The 25,581-nt window shown below is 33.4% G+C and overlaps 1 protein-coding gene across 5 annotated transcripts; it reads left to right on the top strand.

Moving 5' to 3' along the window:
* Positions 1-3,558: 3,558 nt before the first annotated feature.
* LOC111293002 (uncharacterized) lies at positions 3,559-25,083 on the top strand. Of its 5 annotated transcripts, none has more exons than XM_089766823.1 (13): positions 3,559-3,810; positions 5,743-5,853; positions 6,489-6,575; positions 7,098-7,151; positions 7,483-7,628; positions 7,735-7,882; positions 7,967-8,104; positions 9,648-9,719; positions 9,800-9,873; positions 9,974-10,115; positions 19,675-19,739; positions 24,079-24,157; positions 24,795-25,083. In XM_089766823.1, the coding sequence occupies exons 1-12, from the start codon at positions 3,649-3,651 to the stop codon at positions 24,134-24,136; spliced, it is 1,257 nt and encodes a 418-aa protein (XP_089622949.1). In that variant the 5' UTR covers positions 3,559-3,648; the 3' UTR covers positions 24,137-24,157; positions 24,795-25,083. The 5 variants fall into 5 exon arrangements, with proteins under 5 accessions (XP_089622949.1, XP_022741410.2, XP_022741409.2 ...); XM_022885675.2 differs by having other exon boundaries at positions 7,483-7,640; positions 24,795-24,988; XM_022885674.2 differs by lacking the exon at positions 19,675-19,739.
* The last annotated feature ends 498 nt before the right edge of the window (positions 25,084-25,581 follow it).

Below are 25,581 nucleotides of genomic sequence, written 5' to 3'. Positions count from 1 at the left end.
GGAGAACAAAATGAATTAAGCCCAAACAAAATGGAGTTCAAGATAAAAAGGCCTATCAAACATGCCCGCAAATGGAAGGGCGTATGTGGCCTTATGAGAAACCCATGCATGCTTAAAGTTGAACACGTGAGGAAGCCAGAAAATCGCATGAAGGCTGCATGGGATTGTGGCTAGTAACATGGGGCTTCAAAACGGCAAAGGAAAACTGGTAAGAGAGGGCATGAAAGAAAGGGTAAACATGAAAGAAAAAAGCAAGCACGAAAAAGAGAAGGAGCCCAGAAAAAAACTGGAAGCTTTTGCGCATAGAAGGAGGAAGCGAAAAGCTGGTTAAGAAGAGGGAGGCGTGTCGGCGTGAATGAGCAAAAAGGGAAGAGAAAAAACACTAAACAAAGAAAAGAATGGAGGTGAACCACCAAGACGTGAGGAATGAAAACTGGAGAGCAAAAAGGGAGCATAAAGGAGGAAGGTGGCGGCCAGAAAAACCAGTGGGAAGAGGCGATAGGTGGAGAAGCAAGAACAGAAACCAAAAAGAAGAGAAGAAAGTCTCTCCAAACCGTGAGGAAAACCAAAAAGAAAAAGGAGGAAGGAGTGAGGCGGAGGGACGTGGGAGGCATTTTCTGGGGACGGGCCGCTAGGAAGAGAGAAAAAGAACCAGTGGCAGCAAAAGGCGAAACTAGAAACGGAAAAAGAAAACCAAAAAACTGGCAAGGAAACCGGCAGAAAGGGAAGGCAGCAGCGAAAAAAAGAAAAGAAAAGGAGTAAGAACAGAAACGAGGGGAGGCCAGACCAGAAAAAGAGAACGGACAGCAACGAAACAAAAAAAAAAGCATTCAAGGGCGTTAAAGAAAACAGAAAACAAAAGGCAAAAAAGGAAAGTATGCAGACGTGAAACAGCAAAAAATAAAAGACAAGCAGAAATAAAAACCAGAAAGCAGAACAGAAAAAAACTGGCAGCAAGGCAGCACCGATAGCAAGCTGTAGCAGGAGGAAAAGACAGAAGAACAGAGGAGCAGAAAAAATCAAAAACAGGCATGGGCAGCAGAAAAGAAGAAACCAACAAGAACTTAAGCAGAAAAGAGACCAAAAAAAAAAAAAAAGAACTAACAGTAGTGAAAAACCAAAAAAACAAAAGCCGGAAGGAGGGCACGTGAAGTACTAGGCAAAAAAAACAAGAGACAGGGAAACAGTGAAAAAGGCAGAGAAGAAGGAATTTTGCGAAGGAGAAAGACAAAAGCCAGCACTTTGGGAAAGGTTAGAAAAAGATGGTTCTTTTGGTATGTTCTCAGTTGTTTCTACATGTAAATACTATCATATTGTCAAGAAAAACTTAAGGTACAAAACAACTCTTGTTTGTTCTATATGATGTTTGAAACTTATGCTTTATCTTATACGGTTTGTGCATGTCATTTGGCCTTTTCTTGATCCTGTCCTGGCTTGTTCATGGGAGCTTAAAAGGTTCATTGCTTTTTCTTAATGGTTGCTCTAATCGCGTGCGAATTGTGGCGGAGGCTTGGAGCTTCACTTTTTATTTTATTTTATTTTATTTTGCTGGTCCTTATGGCGTGAGATTTGGTCTTGGAGCTTCACTTTTTATTTTACTTTATTTTATTTTTCTAGTCCTTATGACATGAGATTTGATTGCAGAGGCCCAAAGTTACAACCTTTCCATGGTTTCTGATTTCTCCCGTCTGCATATAGTCTTTATACGAGAGCATAAAGCTTTAACATCTTTGTGCGTGCTGTTTGCTCTGTTTAAACTAAAAGCTTTAGGTTTTTCATGCTTGCTTCTTTGCTACATGACACCTGCACAACATATTTAACTTTTTACTTTGTGTGTCTATATAAACTAACATCTTATGCCTTTATAATAAGCTAACTTTAAAAACATAATTTTTCTCTAATAGCAAACGGATAACTATAACCATTTCTGGTAACCAAATTGTTTGGTGATTGATTTCACTCTATGCATGTAGTTTTTCAAATTGGTCTGCATATTCAAATATGTTAAAAAATTATAATAATATCATTACAAGATGGATATTCAGAGGAATTTTGCATTATCAAATATGTAAATCTGAGAAGTATTTTATGTTACCGAATATGCATATATGATAATGTAATATGCTTTTCGAATATGTATTTTTAGTAAGCTTATATGTTATCGGTTATGCATATCTGAAAATAATATAGCATTGCAGATATGCATATCTGATAACTCAAATAGCTTATTGAAAATGGAAAGAATACTATATTCTTTGATATACATATCTAATAATGCAATATTAGTTCTAGAGATCCATTTTCATAATATTTAAATTTGCAATTTGAAATGTGATTTAAGTAACTTAACTCGTTATTATTAGTTGCTCTTCATCCCCACCGGTTTTGTTTCCCATATGCCTATTTATTTTTACAAGATAAAATTGTTTGAAAGATTTATGGTTTGAGATAGAAAGTTAAGGTTTGTGATATACAAAAGAAAAATAAGAAAGAAATGGAGGAAGAGGAAGAAAAAAAGTAGAAAAAAAGGTGTATGAGGGTTAAAAACATAATTTATTGATAGATAATTAGGTAATTTCACTTAAGGGCAATTTTGTAATAAAAATTTAGGGTGTATAGAGTATTATTTAAGGTGTATTTAGAACCACCCTTAAAACAAAGAATGGAGATGTTCAATGTGTTTCCTTAAAACAAAGAATGGAGACGTTCAATATGTTTCTTTCTTTTTATGCCATTTCTCGTCTAACCCTTTTTTTTCTCTTTTCTTTAGTTTTTACTTTTTGGTAATAAAGAATAAGGTGGAGTATAGATGTAACGAAGTCAAGTCAAGCTTTAGTCAAGCAAAACATTGCAAAGCTTGACTTTGAATTCGTGGCTAGAAGTTTAGCTAAAATTTGATGGAACTTTTTTTTTCATTTCGTGTTCAACTTAAAATAGAAACTGAGTTTACTCCATTAAACTTGTAATTTAGTAAATTTAGAAGTTTAATTATCATATTTAATTTTATATTCAATTATTTTATACTCGAGTTTGAGTTTAAATTTAAATTAAAAAAAAAATTTAAGTTTATATATATATATATTAAAAGAAAAGTTGTAAGTAATTATAAATAATTTATATATTATTAATATATTATAAAATATTAAAAATAAAAAATTTAATTGATTTGTAAATTATTTGAATTCGATTATTATATAATGAGGATAAAATTGTAAATAATTATAAATAATTTTTATATATTAATAAATATAATATAGAAGCTACAGGAAATAAAAAAATTAACTTACAAAATCATTTAAATTAAACATTAAAATATTCGACCTTGTCTCTGACTTAATCCACTTTTGAGTTCGATTTTGGCATAAGCTAATTTATATCCGTAAGGCAGAGAACGGGGCTTGGCCGTGGCATCGGTTTTGGTGTTAAGCCCAAAACGGAGAGGTGGCAGTATTGGCCTGACAAAGCCTATAAAGCCGACCGAGTCATATTAGTCTTGAATTCTTATTTTAAGGGTTTATATGAAAAATATAAATAGCAACATACGTATATATAAACTTCATCCCAGCAAAACAAACAACTCAGGAAAATATTACTCTTTTGTTAAAATACTAGAAAAAAATTCAGAAAAAAAAAAAAAAAGAGAAGAGAATGGGGAAGAAGATGCTGAGTTTGGAAGAACAGTGTAAGATAGTGAACTTGTTGAAATCGTCATCTGAACAAAAATCAATCGAAGAAACAGTCACTGAATTCTTTAGCGATTCCAACCTCCGCCATTTCAATGTCTGCTATTCTCTCTCTTTTTTATTGCAGGTCATTTCGCTTCTCCTCCCTGTTTTTTTGTTTTCTTTTTTCTTTTAATTTCCCTGTCTGTCACTTTCTCTCTCGGGTTTTAGGGTTTTCGGGATTTGAATTTCACTTCTGTCTCACATGCTTTACAACTTTAAGGATTCCTTTCTAGCTGTGAAGAAACTGTTACTTTTTTTATTTTTCCATTTAAATCGAAAAAACTAGCGAACTACTGTGTAAGTTTTGTTTACTTGTGCTGGATTTTGGTGGGAATTCAGTAACATAGTGTTAGATTATTGTACTAGAAAATCTTATTGTCGTACTAGAGAATCTGAACTTGAAAATTGGGTTAATGAAACAGGAATAGTATAGATATCAGACAGAATGCTCATTGCCCCTGAAAAATCTTCATAACTAGTTTAGATCTGTGGTTCAATGTAGTTGAGTTTGTTTTGTTTATTTGGGAAATGAATTTTAGTCTCTGGCTAGCGAGTTCAATTATTTTGATCATTCAATCATTTTCTTTTTCCTTCCTAAGATTATAGGCTTCAGCATTCTTCTAATTTGTTGGTAAGCCTTGCTTTATAGTAGTGATTTGAAAGAGACAGATAATTATTTAGGAGGGATAATAAACTGAAAGGAAGAAAATGGTTTCTCTTTTTTCAACCATGCTTGGTAGTAAATATGGATATGTGGTGAGTGGTGACGGAAAGAAAAGTTCTGTTTTAATCCATGATTTGGTAACATTGAAAAGTGGTTTTACACTTTAAAAGAAGTGGACTATACTGCAAATCTGCAACACTTAACTAACATAATGTTTATTTTTATTGGAGTCTTCCAATTTGGGAAGATTATTTTTGTTAATATGGATAAAAAAGGCAATCATTCCAACCAAATTTGAGTAAACCTATTTTCGTTCCTCTTTTCCAATTTCCACCAGCTTTCCTTCATTCTTGCACTTTTCTCTCATACCAATCAAATCCTAAATAAATTGAGTACTAAGAATATATTTGGCGTGTTTGGTTTGATAGGAACTATGATAGGAGTAAAGAGATTAGAGAAGTAAGTTAAATTGGAATTGAGTCAAAGTGATGAGGAGAAATATTACTGAATTCTATGTGTGTATTATTTCTCAATTTTTTATTCATTAATGTGAGAAATAAACACCTCAAATGACAAGGGACTTCATTGTAGTTAGGTTATTTTCTCCACATCTCTTCTTTTGAAGATACTTAATTGGGTTTGCCACAAATTGTTTCTTTCCTTTGCACTCCTCTCTTGTACTTTGATTGTTTAAGGTTCAAGCAAAACAATGGACTTAATGTCTGTTTACTGTTGTAATGTATGATATATGATATAACTGTAGTCAATTAACTGTTATACAGTTTTTGGCATCTTGAATGGTGATTTGGATTTGATTGTAGGTTACCAAGAACATTGGGAATTGCTTTATTCTTGTGCTATAGAATTTGAGTTTTATTTTACCAATAGAATATGTTCAGTAAGCATAAATCTTGTCAGGTATTATAGGTTTACCTAAGGCAAAGTTCCTAGCAATTAGAAACACCTTGGAACCCTCTAGGCAAGGTGCAGGCTTTTGGTACCTAGTGTCACCTTTTTGAAAGGGCAAAGGCAGATAGCAGTGCTTCAGTCAATTGTCCTTCTATTTTATTGGACCTTTTATTGTTTTCTGTAAGCTATGGTTTCAACTGAAAATAATAAAAATAGAAGTCCCCTTTTTAAGGATGAAGGATGGGGTAGTATTATCCATGTGTAACTTCCTATTGGAGGTACTAGCTCCCTTTTTAGCATTCAATTCTTCACAATTCAAAGCTGCCTATTTTATTACATTAGTAACTTCTAATCATTTTTTTTATAATAGTTTTCACAAAGTAAGGATGCCGTAGTAACATGTTTGGATTTATTGGTGGCTAACTGGAGCTTGAATAATCCCAGGACAAAATGATGCTCAGTTCTACTGAACGATTGGTTGCATTCGCTATTCTTCATCGATGCTATTCCTCTCAAAAATCGGCTGCAAACCCATTTATTTCTTTTCTTCTAAACGTAAGCCGGTTTTTTTTCCTTGTTATGTTTCATGTTAGCAAGTTCGGGAAATGTTTTTCTCTTTATATGTTTTCACATTCAGAGGTTGGTTGTGCCTATCCTTGTATGTTGCTTGTTTAGGTTAACAAAAGCCATATATTTCTCTGGGTGTATGCGGGCAAACATGCTAGACTATAAGGGCAGGGCTTGTCATTGCAAAATTTTCTATCTGATTTTGCTTTCTTTTGAAGAATTGAAATTTTTTGTGCCTTCAAATGCAACTATTCTATCATATTTAGTGCATCTTTGATAGTCAAAGAGGTTTACTTCTTTGAGCACGTGGAACAATAGACAAATTTTCTTAAAAAAAACCCTGAACTTGCATCACTTGTATTATTCTAATATTTTAAGGCACCATATTCTCTTATTGTGTTGCTTCCAACCTCATGAGAACAAAAAGAAAGAAGAATGTAAAGAACTAGTAGTTTCCTCTTGCCGTTGGTAATGATATTTTATTTTGTCTTTTCTCCGTCTGATCTCCCCTTATTTTTCACCTATGTAATGCCCATTTCTTGTTTTTATATTTTTAAGAGAATCTTATTTTATTATTTTTTATACCTTAATTTTGTGTCTTTTATGTCTTCTGGATATTACAGGCTGCATGTGATGATGGGGCTGAAAATTATGAGAGGGCATTTATTCTCCATTTGCTTGGTTCTGGCAACTCCAATGACAGTAAAGAGGTTTGACTCTCTCTCTCTCTCTCTCTCACATTTGCAAGAAGTTGGTTGGTTTTCAAATTTAGTTGCACTGGCTTGGACTCGTGTTCTTGTGTCAAAAGTGCTGATACCAACCAAGGATGGGTGATTTGAATTTTTTTAGGAATCTACTAACAAAAACCTATATTTTTTAAACTGTTAAGTGCATAAAAGGTAAGAATGGAATTAAGCAAAGGGAAAATCACTTTGGACTTCCTTGTCCTAGCAATTTACTTTTCTTCGTTTTGATAGTTTGGTCATGGTTATGACAAACATGTCAGAATTTTGGATTTAAAAAATGCTTGCATTTTGTTGCAATGCATTATCGTGTACATTCCTTTGGATGGATATTTGTTTATTTTGTTAGGAGTTTATTGTGTGACAGTTGGTCCCTGTGCTTTGTTGTTGGGTTGGATAAATGCTTTTTGATGTCTATAGCTGATTATAGTTACAAAGTAATTCCCAAACTTGAGAGAGATTACAATGCTGTTGAATTTTGTCTTGCAGTTTCTTAAACAGTCTGCTTCAGATTACATCAAGAATTTTGATCCTTCATCCCAAGTAAGTTTGTCATGTAATTATAACTTTTTTGGATGAAAAAAAATCATTGTTGAGCTCTTGTTTAGGTTAAGTTTTGATTCTACTAAGTTGATGCAGACTTTCTCTATGTTATAGTGTTTTTGATGAAATAACCCATGTTGAGCTTTTCTTTATTTTCTTGTTGACTACGGGTTGGGGGAGGGTAACTTGAATTGCATTTGTTGAAAAACAATTTCTGTCCTGCCCCTCCCCCTTCCCTTTCCCCTTTTCTATTAATAACCCTTTCTCTTTAAGATTTTTAGTGTTTCCATTCATCTGGTAGATCATTTTTTTTTTATCTGTTTTACATTAGACTTTCCCACAAGGAGAGCAGTTACAGCAACAATATTTTGAGAAAGTTGATCCGGAACCATACACTTGCTTATTAAAGAACACTGTAGTGAAAAATGTGTTGGCAGATCCCGATGTTCCCCGTGGTTGTGATGCAAATTCAGCAGAGTACGTGTCTTGGTATTTTTAATGCTTTATTTTTTTTTTTTTTAAATTGTATTCCATATATAATGATCCATTTAATATAGTGTCATGCATTATTTTTTCTCATTAGGTTGGATTTACAGCCTGTAGCCAAATCTAAACTTGGATCTGGGGATAGAGATGAAGCCCTAACTGGATTGATGGAGAATTTGTCATTGGAGGGGTTAATTCCTCATTGGATTAGGCCTGTTCCACCTAGGTTCCCAGTGGATAACGAGGTAAAAAACTTAAACTTTTTTTCAGGGGCTGTTATTTAATTGGTTAGTGGAGTTCACCTGTTTTACCTGTCAAGAAATTTTCAGTTAGTGTGGCTCAACCCTGACAACAATCATGAGCTTCAATGGGATCAAGGGATGTGTGCTGATACTAGCAGAGGAGCAGCAGTGAGAGACTTAATCGCAAAAGCTTTGAAGGGAGCACTTGAACCTAACCAACAGGAGGTTTCATACCCTTTAATATAATATTTGCTCATCTAATAATCATATCTTGTTCATGTATTTATGTAAAAGCTACATGACATCATTGTTTTGGTCTTGGATTTGATGCACCTGCTTTTATTTGCATTGAGTGATTAGTTCATCGGGACTGCTTCTAATAAATATCAATTAATTTAAACAATCATGATACCTATGGTATCATAATATGTTGAGCTACTATTCAAAGGCTTTCATTGCTGAAGCTTAACAACCTTAATATCTGAGACTTCTCATATGGCATGGAGGCAATTAAATGGTGGGGACTGACGGTGTAATCAAGTCTTTTATAAGAACAAAAGCCCTGATTAGGATCCAACTATCTGTAAGATGTTCATTGTAGAATCTAACCTTTGATTCAGACCAATTAAAGACTTCATCTTACAAACTTGGTCCCATTAAGGCAGTTTTGTGGCAGAATAGATTACATCTTTGGCTGGCTAATTGGGGCACATGAAACTATGTGATTGGTGGCACTGGAGACAAAAGGAAAGTTGAAAGAAGTGAGAAAGAGTATGACTGAGCATTAATTGCAAAACATTTTTGATTAATTTTCAAATTCAAGTAATTAATCATAGTTAATTGTGAATGATTTGGATTTTGTACTGTAATAATTAATTAACATTTTTTACCACAATTGCAAAACCTCTAAATTCTTCACTACCCTTATGACTCTTTGGAAGGCTGAGCCAATAAAAACTGAGTCAGCTTGGTTTTCAAAAACCAGAATAATATGCATTAACCGAAAATTTTTAGGTAGAGATTAGATCGTAATCTGGGTTTTGGCCCTTATTTTGAAACAATTTAAAGCACCACATCCAAAGAACCATCTGATTATGGAAATTGAGTTTGACCACCCTAGTTTGAGTTTGATATTTGGATCTGCCTCTTTAAGATGTTTGTCTTAAGTAACTGTTAATAACTCAGTACATAAATCCATCAAGTATATCTCCCATGTTTGTGTCTCAATTTCCATGTGTTATCATGAAGAAATTCTTACATGTCTTGTGCTAGAAAGAATTCATTTGTTGACAAATTACTTAAATACACAGTTAAGCCTATCTCATGTAAATCTGTTAGACTCCATATGGAGCTGTTGAAGATGGTGATCGATTCTGATTTACATTCATTGGAAGAGGTACACATGTTGTGATACAAAGAAACTGTTCTAGCAATAGCTGGTTTTATATTAGTGTTAATGATTTGGTTTTGTTTGGGTTTTATAGTTAGTGTATTGTTTCACTTTGGATAATAAACTTGGTCTTTTGTAAATTAATTTTAAAATGTAAACAAATACAATTGAGTTTGTCTTTGGATGTAGATCCCATTAAAAGTACATGTCAAAATATGCTTACTTGGTAAAGTGGTAGCTTGTTTAACATGGTTCATCTTATTTATGGAAAAAGCACAAGATGCTTATTAAATGCTTGTATAAATACATTTTACTAATGGCTGAACCTTTAGTTGCATTTATTATTTGGCAACAAACTGAAATTTTCTTTCTGTTCAGCAAGTCCTGGGGGAGCTGGTTAAAGACCCCAAGCTTGTCTACCACTGTGGATTGACTCCAAGGAAGCTACCCGTATGTTATTTGAGAATTTTACAGTTTGGTTTTTAACTTTATAGTGATATTGTCTTAACATTCAACACACTTGATTTCAGGAATTGGTGGAAAACAATCCACTTATTGCTGTTGATGTTCTGACCAAGTTAATAAATTCTCCCGAAATTGCTGAGTATGTATTTGGTGGACCAGTGAAGTTTCTGTTTAATATATTCCAATCAACATTCTCTAGTATGTATTTGAAGTTTCTCTTTCTGCAAATATGTATCTAGGTATTTTACGGTTCTTGTTAACATGGACATGAGTCTACACTCCATGGAAGTTGTGAACAGGCTCACAACTGCGGTTGAACTTCCAAAGGAATTTGTACGTATGTACATAACTAATTGTATATCATCCTGCGAGAACATCAAGGTACTTCCCATATATATATATGTTGTGTCTCGTGTGTTGTATTTTTTTTCAACTAGTTTGGATATTTGTGGCATGCTTTATGATTGAAGATGAAAAATTCATCTAGGACCTGTCTGCTGCACTTGTTTTGGGTTGTGGAATTAATTAAGGTTTGGTGACATGGGACTGGATGTGTGGTAGAGAAAAGATGACAATCTAGGTGTTTCACAGAGTGAATGGGACCTCGAGAGAGAGTAAAGAGACATGATAAAGAGGAAGAAAAGACCAGTATGGGAAAGATTACCCAATAGTGCAGTCATTTCTTAGGCCTTTGAAGTTCCTTGACAAATTGATACAAGATGGAAACCTAGTAAAGTTGATAGGAGGGGCAAGGACAACAATGCAAATGTTATAAAATGGCAAGATTATAAAGCTGAACTTGCTTAGCTAGGTGGCATTCACATGTTGTTACCTAAGAATCTCTACCATTTAAGGGGAATGTGGGCTGATCATCATTAAGATGCTTGTTGCCACTTAATAAAGGCCCTATCCATCATACTAAGACATGAAGATGCTGGCTGTCTTCTAATCTTGTCTATAGTAACGCTGCCTAAGCCATTATCTACTTGCTGTCATTCAATCATGACTATAGCAGGTTGCCTAAAGCTTAACTGCCTTTACGTGTGAGATTTTTGTGTCTGGTAGAGTTGTGGAGAGAAATTAATTGAGTGTTGAATGTTTGATGCATTCCTAGGGAGTGATTCCTAATCGTTAGGGCGTTTTCTGAAGTTATTATCTTCTTGATTTCAGTTTTCATAGTTCACCTAACTTCCCTTTGTTTTCCCATTCCTAATTTTCTGATTGCTTATATTCACATATCCAAAAAGTTTTCAAGCCTTATTCTTCCTTCTGTTATTGTTTAAACCTATACTTTGTCCCAAATCAGCCTCAATCTAGTCCAAGTGTGTTGTTTATAAGGATCCTACAACAACTTGGTATTAGAGTAGGACACCATAATGTCTACACGCTTGGCTAGAGTTTTCAGGGGGAGATTAATAGATGTTCAGCAGGATGAGCTACTGTTGAAACTTGTAGAGCAGATGAACAGTTTAAATGTACAAATGGGGACCCTAGAAGGGAACCCAACCATGTGGGTCATTCAACTATTAACCTTGAAGGAAAATCAACTAGAGGGGAACTTACAAGCAAGTAAGCTGCAGAGCCAAAAAATCAGCCCCCAAATTAGCATCCTAATTTTCTTATTCAGCTAGAAAATAGGCCTCCTCAAGTGCATAAGGGATCTTTGTTGGAGTGGACTAGAAAATTGAATGGAAGAGACTACAATGGGCCTCTAGATTATGTCAGTGATATCACGAAGAAAGTGAGCGGAGGTACCAGACTTTGATGGCAGATTTGATCTTGTCAAAATTTGCTGATTGGTTGTGTATTATTATGGAGGAGTATTTTGATTGGTATGATATGACAGATGAGAGACAAGTTCGATTTGCAAGAATGAAGCTTGTGGACTTGCAAAAGTTTGGTGGAATGGTGTTGAAGGTGACATAAGGAGAGTTGGACATATATCGGAACTTCGCAAGAGATGAAAGCCAAGTTACAAGAAAAATACAGGCCAACCAATTATTATGATTATTATGATCGAATATTTGAAAAACTTGTCAATTTGAAGCAAGGCAGCATCAAAGTTGCTGAATATATGCAACGGTTTTACAAGCTCAAGACACATAGCCAAAATAGTGGAAGATTTTGGTCACACCTTAGCTAGATGCAAATCTGGCTTAAGGACTGATACCAGGAGAAAGCTTCTGAGACAACCTTTATATAGCTTGGAACAAACTTTCCTAATAATATCTATGAGTTCCCACTTAGAAGAAAGTTGCTTATCAAGTCAGGAAGGCTGCCACTAAGAGGAACAAAGGTAATAAAACCTTCAAGACATCATATTCTCCTTTAAATCACCATCTTAATGACCACAAAAGGAGGGTACCAATGGTGAAAAAAAAAAAGAAAAGAAACCTAATGGCAAAGACTATTGCTTTAGGTGTGAAGTTTAAGGGCACATGGCTTTCCAATGCTTGACTAAATCTAATTCGCTTATTGGGAGTTGTGGAAAAATTGAGAGTATATAGAAAAACTTGTCTATCGAATTATACAAACACCATAGGTTTAAATACAGCTAACTAGAGGGTAAACTAGGAAACTAAATATTCCTAATTTTGATCCCTAAAATTAAAGAATTGTCTATCTTGATATTATGTCCTTAATTCTAGATATACAAATTCTCAATTTTAGGGATACAAATATAAATAGATTACAATCTGCAGATTACAATTAGCTACATAGATTACAACCAGTTGTAACTAAATGTTTTCCCACACTCCCCCTCGAGCTGGTGTATAGGGGTTTTCCATTCCTAGTTTGGAAATAATTTCTTGAAATGTTGCACTGTTGAGACTTTTAGTCAACACATCTGCAAGTTGACCCTTGGTTGATACATATGCTGTGTAAATCAACCCACTGTCTAGTTTTTCCTTTATGAAGTGACGGCCTACTTTAATGTATTTTGTTTTGTCATGTTGCACAGGATTGTGTGTAATGCTTATTACAGACTTGTTATCACAGCAAAGTCTCATTGGTCGATCCCATTTGATCTTCAAGTCTTCTAGGATAATCTTTAATCATAGTAGTTCACAAATTCCTTGAGCCATTGCTTTAAACTTTGCTTCAGCACTTGATCTTGCCACCACATTCTATTTTTTACTCCTCCAAGTTACAAGATTACCACCTAGAAAAGTGCAATACCCTGAGGTCGATCATCTATCAGTTACCGAACTTGCATAATCAGCATCTGTATATGCCTCTGGTGCCAATCCTGAATTTTTTTTGAACAAGATACCTCTCCCAGGATTAGCCTTCAAATAGTGTAGTATACAGTAGACAGCTTGTCGGTGCACTTCTTTAGGACTATGCATAAATTGACTTATCACATAGCATATGCTACGTTAGATCTAGTATGTGAGAGATAAATAAGTCTTCCAACTAATCTCTGGTACATCTCCCTATCTACAGTGGGTTCTTCATTAGCTTCTCCAAGTTTATGACTAGGATCTATAGGGGTACTTGCAGGTTTACATGCGAGCTTCCCAGTTTCCTTCAAAAGATCATCTCATATTTCTGTTGTGAGATGAAAATATCATGCCGTAAGTGAGCTACTTCAATTCCTAGGAAGTACTTCAATTTTCTAGAAAGTACTTCAATCTCCCTAGCTCTTTTATCTTGAATTCTCTGGCCAAACATTGTTTTAGAGATTCTCTATTTCATCATCTCCGGTTACAATTATATCATCAACATATACTAACAGAACTGTGATTTTTTCTGAATCTGAGTGTTTGACAAAGAGTGGGTGATCCCCATGACTTTGTTTATATCCCATTGCTAGCATCATCTTGGCAAATCTCTCAAACTAGGCCCTAGGAGATTGTTTAAGGCCATATAAAGCCTTTTTTAGCTTTCATACTTTGTTTGTTTCTAGATGGCCTCCAAATCTAGGTGGAACTTTTATATATACTTCTTCTTCCAAATCACCATGTAAAAAGGCATTCTTTACATCAAATTGTTGAAGCTGCCAATTGTAATTTGCAGCCAAGGTTAACAAAATCCTAACTGTATTCATCTTGGCAATTGGAGCAAAAGTTTCCTGATAATCCACTCCATAAGTTTGAGTGTAGCCCTTAGCCACCAGTTTGGCCTTATACCTTTCAACAGTATCATCTGCCTTGTATTTTACAGTGAAAACTCATTTACACCCAACTGGATTTTTTCCTGTAGGCAACTCTACCAGTTCCCATGTCTTATTTTTCACTAAGGCCTCAATTTCTCGTTGGATAATGCCTTTGATAATGTAGTTGGAATAGAAATAGTGTTTCGGCTCACAAGAAAATTTTTGTGGGATGGTGAGAATTTTTCAAATGACATAGTTAGAGATTGGGTATAGTGGATGTTTTAGAGATTCTCTGGTTCCTTTCCTAACGGCAATAGGCAGATCATAATCACTAATTTTAAGAGATTCATGCTCATTTTGAGAAAGAGAGTTAGAGATTGTAATTACTTCATTTTCAGAGTTAGGATCAGGTTCTTGGATTTGCACCAGTTCAGGAGTTGAAACTTTCCTTCTTGAGTACACTTGTAATTCCTTCATAGAATCAAGAATAGTATTATCCTTAGTCACGGCTTTTATGTTTGGAATGGGTTCAGACTTAGAATCAATGTTTGACTTGGACTTTGAAGAAATGGGTTTAGATTCTGAAGAATTAATGGGTGAAATTGTTTTGGAGGAGGAGGACAAGTCAAGCGACAAGTCAAGCAAAAAGAGGTCTTTATCCTTATCTTCCATAAATGATGTCTCCTCCTGAAAATAAGGTTGAGTAAAAAATGATTTACTTTCTTCAAAAGTGATTTCTGTATGCACAGAATTTTTTGGTATGAGAATGATAACACTTATACCCTTTTTGAGTTGATGAATACCCCACAAAGATACACTTAATTGCTCTTGGATCCAACTTTCCACTATTATGACTGTGAACATGAAAAAATGATGTACAACCAAATATCTTAGGTGTGAGGTTGTTTGTGGTATTAAAGTTGGGATAGAATTGTGAGAGTAGTTCCATAGGAGTTTTAAATCCCAAAATCCTTGAAGGTAACTTGTTTATAATGTGTGTGGCAGTGAGAACAACTTCCTCCTTGTAGGATTTGGGTACATTTGTTTGAAAAAGGAAGGCTCGGGTTGTGGCTAATAAATGGCTGTTTTCCTCTCTGCGACTCCATTCTGTTGTGGAGTATTAACACAAGATGACTCATGGATAATCCTTTCTTTTTGAAAATAGGTAGATAGACTCTGCTTGAAATAGTCTCTTGCATTATCAGACCTAAATCTCTTGATTACCACTCTAAATTGATTTTGGATCATATTTTGGAAGCTTAAAAACACACTATTCACATATGATTTGGGTTTAAGCAAAAAAAAAAAAAATCCAATAGACTCTAGTATAATCATCTATGAATGAAACAAACTAGCTTGCACCAGAAATATTAGGAATTGTAAAAGGAACCCAAATGTTACTATGAATTAAGTAAAAGAGAGTAGAACTTCTTTTATTACTAATTGGAAAAGACACACGTCTATGCTTTGTAAGTTCACAAACATCACAATGAAAATTTTCGACATTTAATCCTTTGAACAAAGAAGGAAACATGTTTTTCAAAGTTCCAAAAGAAGGATGTCCAAGACAAAAATTATAAAGCCATATTTTGTCTTTATTGGAAGATTTTTCAGAAAGAAATGACAAAGGTAAACTATTCTTGATATTATTTGCGTTGTTGGATGTCTTAAGATAGGATAGTCCATCCTTCTCCTTAGCAAGTCCAATCCTTTTCCCTGAACCCTGGTCTTGAAATTCACAATAAAAGGGATAAAAAGTCACATTGCAGTTCTTGTCTCTAGTAACTCTTTGTATAGATATCAGATTAGTAGACAATCTAGGAACATAAAGAACATGTTTAAGAACAAATGAGGGATTAATTTGAACCTCTCCTAATCCTACCACTGGAGTAAGTGAGCCATCTGCAACAACAATTTTCTTATTACCAGGACATAGGGTATATATACTAAACTTTTGTAAAAAATGTGTCATGTGGTCTATGGCTCTTGAGTCAATGACCCAAGAACTCTTAATACACCAGTAGTCTTTTCAAGAGCTTCTTGCAATAGGTGCACCAAAGATTGTCACGATTTGAGGTTTTAGCCAAATCACCTTTCCCTTTCTCATTGACTGGTAATTGTTCTACAGTTTGGTTTTTCCCACCATTAGAGATCATAGCAGATCCTTGTACATGCAGACTATTAAGCATCACTCCTTTTCTGCTCTAACCCTGGAGATCACCTCATTTAAAGAAGGCAGATCCTTTTTTCCCAAAATTTGGACTCTGACTTGATCAAACTCAACATTAAGTCTAGCAAGAAAATCATAGACTTGATCTTTTTCAATAAATTTCTTCAAAATTGCTACATTTTCACTGCACTTCATTTCTATGCACTGATAATGATCAATCTCTTGCCAAAGATTTTTTAGAAGAATAGCATACTCTGTGATTGACTTATTCCCTTATTTGAGAGCTGCAGTCTTGATCTTTATCTCATAAACTTGAGCAGCATCCTTAACCTTGGAATAGGTTTGCCGAATTAATTCCCAAGTGTCTTTGGCCGTGGACAAAAACATACAAGTATCACTAATATCTGGTGTTATAGAATTCCATAGCCATGACATAACCATGGAATCCTCTTCATCCCAAGCCTCAAATTTTGGATCTCCTCTCTCAGGACCAGTACCAAGAAGATGGCTCAAATTTCCTTTCCCTTTTAGAAAGGTTTGAACCAACTGAGACCACTTCAAGTAGTTCTTTCCATTCAATCTGTATGCAGCTTGGATATTTTGTAGTTCTCCTGTGGTTGAACCAGTTGTCACTTCTTCAAATCGAGTAATAGCAGTAGATTTTGCTATTTTTGATATGGTTATCTTTATCATGACTGAAACGAGTCTAGGCAATAAAGGCCAAAAAGGGAAAAATAAGAGTATGAAGGACTTAACAGAATTTGGCTATGAAGGCCTGAAATAGAATTCAGCAATGAAGGCTGAAAAATTTTCTTCCCAAGAAGAGCCTAAAGCTCTGATACCATGTGGAAAAATTGAAAGTAAATAGAAAAACTTGTCTATCGAATTATACAAACACCATAGGTTTAAATACAGCTAACTAGACGGTAAACTAGGAAACTAAATATTCCTAAATCTAATCCCTATAATTAAGGGATTGTCTATCCTAATATTTTGTCCTTTGTTCTAGAGATACAAATTCTCAATTTTAGGGATACAAATATAAACAGATTACAATCAACAGATTACAATTAGCTACTCAGATTACAATCAGTTGTAACTAAATGTTTTCCCACAAGAGTCAACAAGGAAAAAGGTCCAAATGAAAAAAATGAAACTAGAGAGGAAGGAAATCAAGAGGAGGCATAATTTATGCTGAAGACCTAGTGGATTCTGATGTGGACAACTCTCTCCAATTGATGGTTAGACGCATACTTGCTGCACCAAAATCAGAAAAAGAAGATTGGAGAAGAACTACCATTTTTTAGATTTTTATTACTTGTGGGAAGGAATTGCTTAAGTTGGTAATTGATGGCAGTAGTTGTATGAATGTGGTTTCATCATCTACAATTGAGAGGTTAAAGCTACCTACAAAACCACACCTGGAAACATATCATGTTGCTTGGATTGACAACACTATCATCCCGGTAGGATATCATTGTCTATTATCTAATTCTTCCGGTTACTATGAGGATTCTATTTGGTGTGATGTAGCCCCTGTGAATGTTACACATTATTGGGTTGTCCTTGATTTTATGATTGTGATGTCTATCATTGTGGGAAGGAAAATACATACCATTTCTTATATAGTGATGTCAACATCACTTTGCAACCTAAGAGCCTTGGGAGTTTCAAAAAGCTTAAGCAAAATAAGTTTGAAAAACAAAAGTTATTTATACTGCTGTGGCAAAAGAAACCATTAAAACAGCAGTTGAACAGAATCTGGAAGTGCCTCTAAAAGTGAATAAATTGTTGGAAGATTTTTCTGATGTAGCACCATTTGATTTATTGCTCCCTTTTTGTAATATTTAGCATGCAATTGACCTGGTCCCAGGTGCACGACTACCCAATATGCCAACTTATAGAATGAACCCTATTGCACCTGAAGAGCTTAAAAGACAAGTTGATGAATTGCTATCAAAGGGTTTTGCTAGATAGTTTGAGTTCATGTGCAGTACCAGCCTTATTGACACCTAAGAAAGATGAGATTTGGAGAATTTGTGTACAGCCTTGCCACTAAAAAGATTACCATCAGATACCGTTTTTAAATTCCATGGCTTGATGATATTTTGGACATGATGGCAAGAGCTACCATCTTTTCCAAGATGGATCTCAAAAGTGGCTATCATTAAAACCGTATTCTCCTGAATGATGAATGGACTTTATGAATGGTTGGTTGTGCCTTTTGGTCTTTGCAATGCACCTAGCAGTTTCATGCAGATAATGGGGCAAGTATTCCAACCTTTCATTGAAAGATTATTGGTTGTATATTTTGATGATATACATACCAAGACTAATGGTGAACACATTTCTCATCTTTAATAAGTTATGACAATTCTCCATAAAGAGAAACTTTACGTCAACAAGAAAAAGTGTTCTTTTATGAGTTCTTGTGTAGTATTGTTTCATTGTTTCTTTTGAGGGTGTTGAAGTTAAGCCAGAAAAGATTAGTGCTATTGTAAATTAACCAGCCCCTACAACACTACAAGCGAGGAGTTTCCATGGATTAGCTACTTTTTGTTGGAGGTTTATTCACAATTTTAGCTCTATTATGGCTATGGTTTTTGATTGTATGAAGGGGCAGTTTTCATGGACGAAGGTAGCATTAAAAGCCTTTGAGGAAGTGAAGAAATGCATGACAAAGTTTTGAAATGGCATGTGATGTTTTGCATGTTGGAATTGGTGGTGTACTTAGTCAAGAAGGTCATCCTATTGCATTCTTTAGTGAGAAGCTCAATGATGTCAAGCAACACTACTCTAAAAGAATTTTATGCAGTGGTGCAAACTCGTCACTATTGTCATCATTATCTCATTCCTAAAGAATTTGTGATCTACTTTGACCTTGAAGCTTTGAAGTATATCAATGGATAGAAAAAGTTGAATTCAAGGCATGTCAAATGGGTGGAATTTCTTCGAGTCTATATGTTTGTCCTTAAACATAAAGTTGAAATTGATAACGAAGCTGTCGATCTCTTTGCCGGGTGGTTTATGTTTATCGTAGATGTAGGGCTTGAGGTCTCAAAAGATAAGTACCCTAGATGTTGAGATTTCAACATTATGGATGTTGCTTTGCTCATTGGTCGGTAGAAGGAATGCATTGATTTCTTCTTATGGGATGGCTACCTATTTAAAGAAAGTTGACTTTGTTTACCCTCTACTATTCATGACTAGCATATATGGAAATTACATGGATGAGGTCATTTTGGATGAGACATGACCATTGCTATGGTGGAAAGATTTTATTGGCCAAGTCTCAAGCATATGATGTTGTTAGATTAGTCTTTCAATGGAAAGAACATTAGTCTTAATATACCACTACTTGTTTTACATGAACTTGGCAAGATCTAAGTATGGATTTTGTCCTAGGGCTGCCAAAGACCTTTCAGGTCATCACACTATCATAGTGGTGGTTGACTTATTTTCTTAAAAATGCACTTGCCATCCCTTCCTCTAAAAATATAGATGATGTCCATGTGGCTAAAACATTCTTTAAAAAGGTAGTGAGACTTCATGGGCTACCTACAACTATTGTGTTAGATAGCGATCTGAAGTTACATGTTATTTTTGGTGAATTTTGTGGCATTTGATGAACACTAAGCAGAAATTTTCTACTGCCTTTCATCCACAAACAGATGGGCAAACTAAAGTTGTCAATGGGAGTCTTGGAGGCCTACTTTGGTGCTTGGTCAAAGAAAAGGTAAATACTTGGGTTTTGATCTTACCAATGGCAAAATTTGAGTACAACAGCCTAGTAAACAGAAAAACAGGGCACAATCCATTTGAGATTGTGCTAGGTTTGCAACCAAGGAAACACATTGTTTTGATTCCCCTACCTTTTTTAGCTCGTCATAGAGTTGAAGGTGTGGATTTTGTAAAACATATTCAGTAAATTCATGCTAATGTATGCAAGAAAATATCCACCAACAATGCCTCCTACAAGGGGCAAGCAGATTTACATCGTAGGCATATTGAATTTGAGGATGGTGATCAAGTTATGGTTCATGTGAGGCCGAACAATTCTCTGCCAACAGGTATAAGAAGATGCTACATAGGAATGTGGATCCTTACAAAATTTTAAAGAAGATCAACTTTAATGCCTATGTACTAGACCTTATGGACAACATGGGTATTAGTAACATCTTCAATATTGAAGATCTTACTCTTTATCCTGGACATATTTGTGAGATATACCACTCTTTTAACTCAAATGTGACCTCTGTGAGAGATACCACTCTTTTAAAATGTCGGAGTCAACTTCTCTCTAGTCGGGGAGATGATGCAAGATGGAAACCTTGTAAAGTCTGTAGGAGGAGGGCCAAGGACTAGAACACAAATATTATAATATGGCAAGATTCTAAAATTGAATTTGCTTAGCTAGCTGGCATTCACATGCTGCCACCTAAGTAAAAACCCTACCATTTTAGGGGAATGTTGGCTGATCATAATTAAGATGCTTCCTACCACCTAGAAAAAGGCCCTATCCATCATACTAGGACATTATGAATATGCTGGCTGTCTTCTAATCTTGTCCATAGCAAGGCTGTCTAAGCTATTATCTACTTGTCATTTAATCATGACTATACCAAGTTGCCTAAACCTTAATTGTCTATATGTTTGGAGATTTTTGTGTGTTTGGTCGAGTTATGTGGAGAGAAATTAAGTTTAAATGTTGAATATGTGATGCATTCTTAAGGAATGATTCCCTAATCCTAAATAGGCATTTGGTTCGTGGATTCTTAAATTTTGAAGGGAAAAGTGATTTTGGAGGAAAGTGATATTGAAGGGAAATGTGTGATTCTTGAGTTTTATTGACTTAAGGAATGTAAGATTTATGTATTTGGTTTGGAGGAATGTAATGTTACTTAATAAAGTCTTTTACTATATTGTTTTTGATGACATGTAAACATCATATGACATTCATAATACGTTATACATGAATAACACATTTTCCTTGAAATTAAAGAATTTTTAAAAATATTTTTTCATATTTTCAACAAAGATAATTTTCTAATTCTTATTTTCCTTAATTAAATGTATTTTAGATTTTATATGTAATAATATTAAGTGAAGAAATTTTAAGTTTTATTTTAATTTTGTTATGAGTGGTAACAAGGACTATGTTATTTATTTTAAAAACTCTATCTATGTTAAGATTTTAGAATTTTGAAAGTATAGTTTCAATATCTATTACATTTTTTACTTAGAAACATGGTTTTTATTAAAATTTCAGAATTTGGAAAATATAGCTTGAATATCTATTACATTTTTATTTTAAAAATGTAGTCTTTGTTAAAATTCCAGAATTTTAAAATATAGTTTCAATATCAACTACATTTTTTATTTTTAAAATGCGATCTTTGTTAAAATTTCATAATTTTGAAAATATAGATTCAACATTCACTACATCTTTTATTTGTAAAATGCAATTTTTGATAAAATTTTAGAATATTCAAAATATAGTTTCAACATACATGTTTTTTATCTTAAAAATGCAATATATGTTGAAACTATAAATAATAAAATCATATTTACTTTATAATTTTAATATGTTCTAAAGATACACAATTAAGTGAAGGCAATTGGGGCAAAGTTTTACTTTCCCTATGGAATCTAAAAACATCTTAGGGAGATGAGAGTTAGACTTGGCAATTCATGTTTTCATATCGTGTTGTGTGTCATGTTTAACATGTGTAATTCCACGAATTATTAAACATGAATACAACACAAATTATAAAATGTATTTAAATCTTAAACACAAATATGATGCATTTATTATACATGTTACATATGAAACGACATGATTAACACATGTACAATTAATCTGTTTAAACATGACAAGAATAAACACAATAACACGGATACGCATGAATAGGCACCACTAACACATGTATACATGAATAGATGTGACCAATATGAATATATATGCAAAAACATGGCTAAAATAATAAATAATTATAAACTATTTATCATTTACAACTTAATAAACTTGGCATATTAATAATATAAAAAAGTAATTGCATATTAAAAAGAATACGAAATTGATATTCATTTAATATGTATTTAATATATATATTTAAATTTTAATATACATTACATAACTATATTAGTTTGTAGTATCAAATTCAAAATGATGAGCCACTAAAAAGTAAAGAATAAAATAATGATGTATAGGACTAGTATTAATAGTTATATTATATTTATGTTATTAATATAAAAAATAATTTTATAATAATTAGTAAATGAGTATCATAATTAAATGTTTAAAATAATTTTTATATGGTATTGAATAACTAATTAAGTATCATAATTAAAAATTTAAAAATTAAAATAATCTTTTTATTTTTATATTAAATTAAATTAAATATAAAAAAATTTGTTAAACGTATTAAAACATATTAAACGTGTACTCGTATGACAAAATTAAATAAAATGTGTTTTTCTTATCATGTCACATAGTGAACGTGTATCTATGTGATACATTTTATCTAAATGTGTTTTTCGTGTCTTAAATGTGTTTAGACGTATCAACACGTATAAAATACAAATTGTATCGTATTGAAATTCATGTAGATATGAATAAACACGAACATGTTTTTCTTTAAAACATATGATTTTTTTCTTGTCGTTTTTGTGTGATGTCTGAAATTGTCAGGTTTAATGAGAGTTTTTAATTCATCAATATTTTTGTCATTTTTGACATTGTTGGAAAACTTAAAAAACTTTAGGAATCACATTCCATGAATCAAATTATGAAAAGTAAGATTTTGGCCGAGAATCTTATCTTCCTCCGAACCAAACACCATTTAATTGTGTTTTATAAAGTTATTGTCTTGATTTTAGTTTTCATAGTTCACCTAAATTCTACTTGTTTTCCACTTCCTAATTTTCTTTTTGTTTATGTTAACATGTCAACAAAGTTTTCAAGCTTTATTCTTCCTATTGTTATTGTTTGAACCTAAATTTTAAGTTCTAAATAGGCCTCTATCTAGTTTAAGTGTACTGTTTATAAAGACCCTACATCACAAATCTTCATTAATTGGTAGAAAAATCCCTTAAACCTTTGTAAGATATTATCTATTGACACCTGAAAATGTAGTTTGTCTGCTCATGTAGAAGTGGTTTGGGAAGAGTTCAGCACTACTATGCTCTCTGTTGTTTTCATGTGTTTCTAACTAATAACAAGGGCAAATTGCACAAATTGTATCCCAAGTTTTATCCTCCCATTCTTCTAACAGTCAGGTAACCAGAGTTTTGAGAAATACTAACTATCAAATTGTTTTTTGGGTCACCAGCCAGAAAGGTTGTGAAATCTGCTATGGCAGCTGTCATATTGATGCCATGCTTCAATTGACATTAAGCTTTTTGGTGCACATTATTTGACCACATGTTTGATTGTCTATTTTCCTTTTTTTTTCCCTAAAATATTCCTTGTTTTCTTACTGTTAATTTTTCTTCTCTACCCCATGATCAAAATTCAAAGCATTTTCTTCGAAGTGTTTACCTTATTTTTCATTTGAGTCATAATTACTTTTCACTTTTGGTCATATCCATTTAGTCATAGCTGCTGAAGCAGTACGTATTCATTTGATCCCTAAAGTCTACTGAGAGGCTTTCTTTCATTTTTTGAATGTTCAATTTAAATTTCTATTATTTTCTTGTACAAAATGATATTATTTTTTATTATTACTGGATGCTTACTTAGCAAGCTCTTGTCTTGTTGGTGTATACATATTCAATTTGGAAGTGTGCACTATAATGAAACAATATGCTTTTCCAGCTGGAAAAGAAGGGGCTTCTGAGATGTAAATGAACTTCTTTATTTCAAAATTTGGCATGCAGTTATTCATTATCTTAAGGTTGTATTAGTCTGATTTGTTTGCAATTGCTTTTGCCAATGCTGTTTCTAAAGGGGTAGAATATCTGTTGAGAATTTATTCTAAAGTTCAAAGGTTCAATTTGTCTGTTGCATTTTAGTTTTTTCTCTTCTTTTGAACAAGGTTTAGTGCCTCACTTGCTACAATCATTTTAAATTTCAGGATAAGTACATGCAGAACAGACTCGTGCGACTTGTGTGTGTTTTTTTACAAAGTTTAATCAGAAACAAAATAATTGATGGTAAGCATTGTATTTTACATTATTTGTTGTTTTGATGTACAAGATGGATGAATATGCAGACATGATTTGATGCTTATGAGTAGTTTACTTCATTTGGCCACTAAATTAAATAATCTGTCAAAAAAAGAAAAAAGAGATAAATATGGGAGAGGTCCTCTAATGTTGTCTGATGCTGACAACATAAGAGTTTTGTGTCCCTGTGAGTGCGTGCATAAGTGCATGTGTGTGTGAATTATGGCTCTACTATTGTAGTCTTTGAAATCTACCTATGGCATGTAGAAAAATAATCCATTAATCAAACATCAATAGTAATGTTACTTTGTGGTTATGTCTTCCCTTCCAAGTTCTGGAGTGGCTTTATAGTATTTATAGGGTGTGTTTGCTAATTGACTTGCTGTTGTCATGGAAGTGATTGCATAGTTAATTGTCCATTGTTATGAAGAATTTTCTAGCCAAGTTACCATTCACTGCCAAACAACAGTTGCATGTTTGATCTTCATTTGTAGTCATCTTCAGATCTTAATCTACTGAAGATATGAAATGTACTCAGTGTGTGGTTATTTTGGATATCTATGTCATATGCTTGATTTATTTATCAGCATTTTGTTTATTTGGATTGGTGGTTTTGATTTTGCAGTTAAGGATCTGTTTATTGAAGTTCAAGCCTTCTGCATTGAGTTTTCGAGGATCAGAGAAGCAGCCGGTTTGTTTAGGCTTTTGAAAACTTTAGAATAAACGATCACTCTGTTCTTTTCCTCTTTTTAAACTCTGCCTACAGTGTAGATAGTATTGTCGTCCTTTGTGATCCCATTCCAAAAGCCATAAATTTCACATACTAATAGCACTTTGGTCTTCATAAACAAATAAGGGTGGTATTGTAGAACAAATATGCATTAAAAAATATATTGTAATCAGACGGTTTCAGATATCATGAGTAATAAAAATGAATTAACAGTATATATAATAATGAAACATATAATCATGGTATACATATAGAATCTAGATTTAAAAATAGTTTATCAGTTATTAGTTATAGTATTAATGGACTTGTAGATTTATTTGCACCTTTGTTTAAAAACTATTTAGTATAGTAGATAAGATGAAAAATCAAATATCAGGTAATTAGTTTAGATTCGAACTGTGAGTCTAGACAACTAATACTAGTAGTCAACTATAGACTAGAAATCTTTAACAAAAAAAAAAAAAGAATAGAAACTATAATAGGAAATAGTAGGTTAAGGAACTAATTATGGTCCTTCATATTTAGGAAATGAGAAATTAGTTTTAAGTGATAAAGAATCATCTTTTTCTAAAGATAAAAGAGAAAAGAGTTTTTTCTAAACAAAGAAAAAAAAAAGAAGACTTATAGAACATCTTAAATCAAAGATAGAAAAAGTAAAATCTCCTAAATAACAGATAGAATA

This window comes from Durio zibethinus, chromosome 10 (genome assembly GCF_047325235.1).
Source record: "Durio zibethinus cultivar Kanyao isolate XHJ-2024 chromosome 10, ASM4732523v1, whole genome shotgun sequence".
NCBI classification, from domain to species: domain Eukaryota; kingdom Viridiplantae; phylum Streptophyta; class Magnoliopsida; order Malvales; family Malvaceae; genus Durio; species Durio zibethinus.
This window is presented reverse-complemented; position numbering and strand designations above follow the sequence as displayed.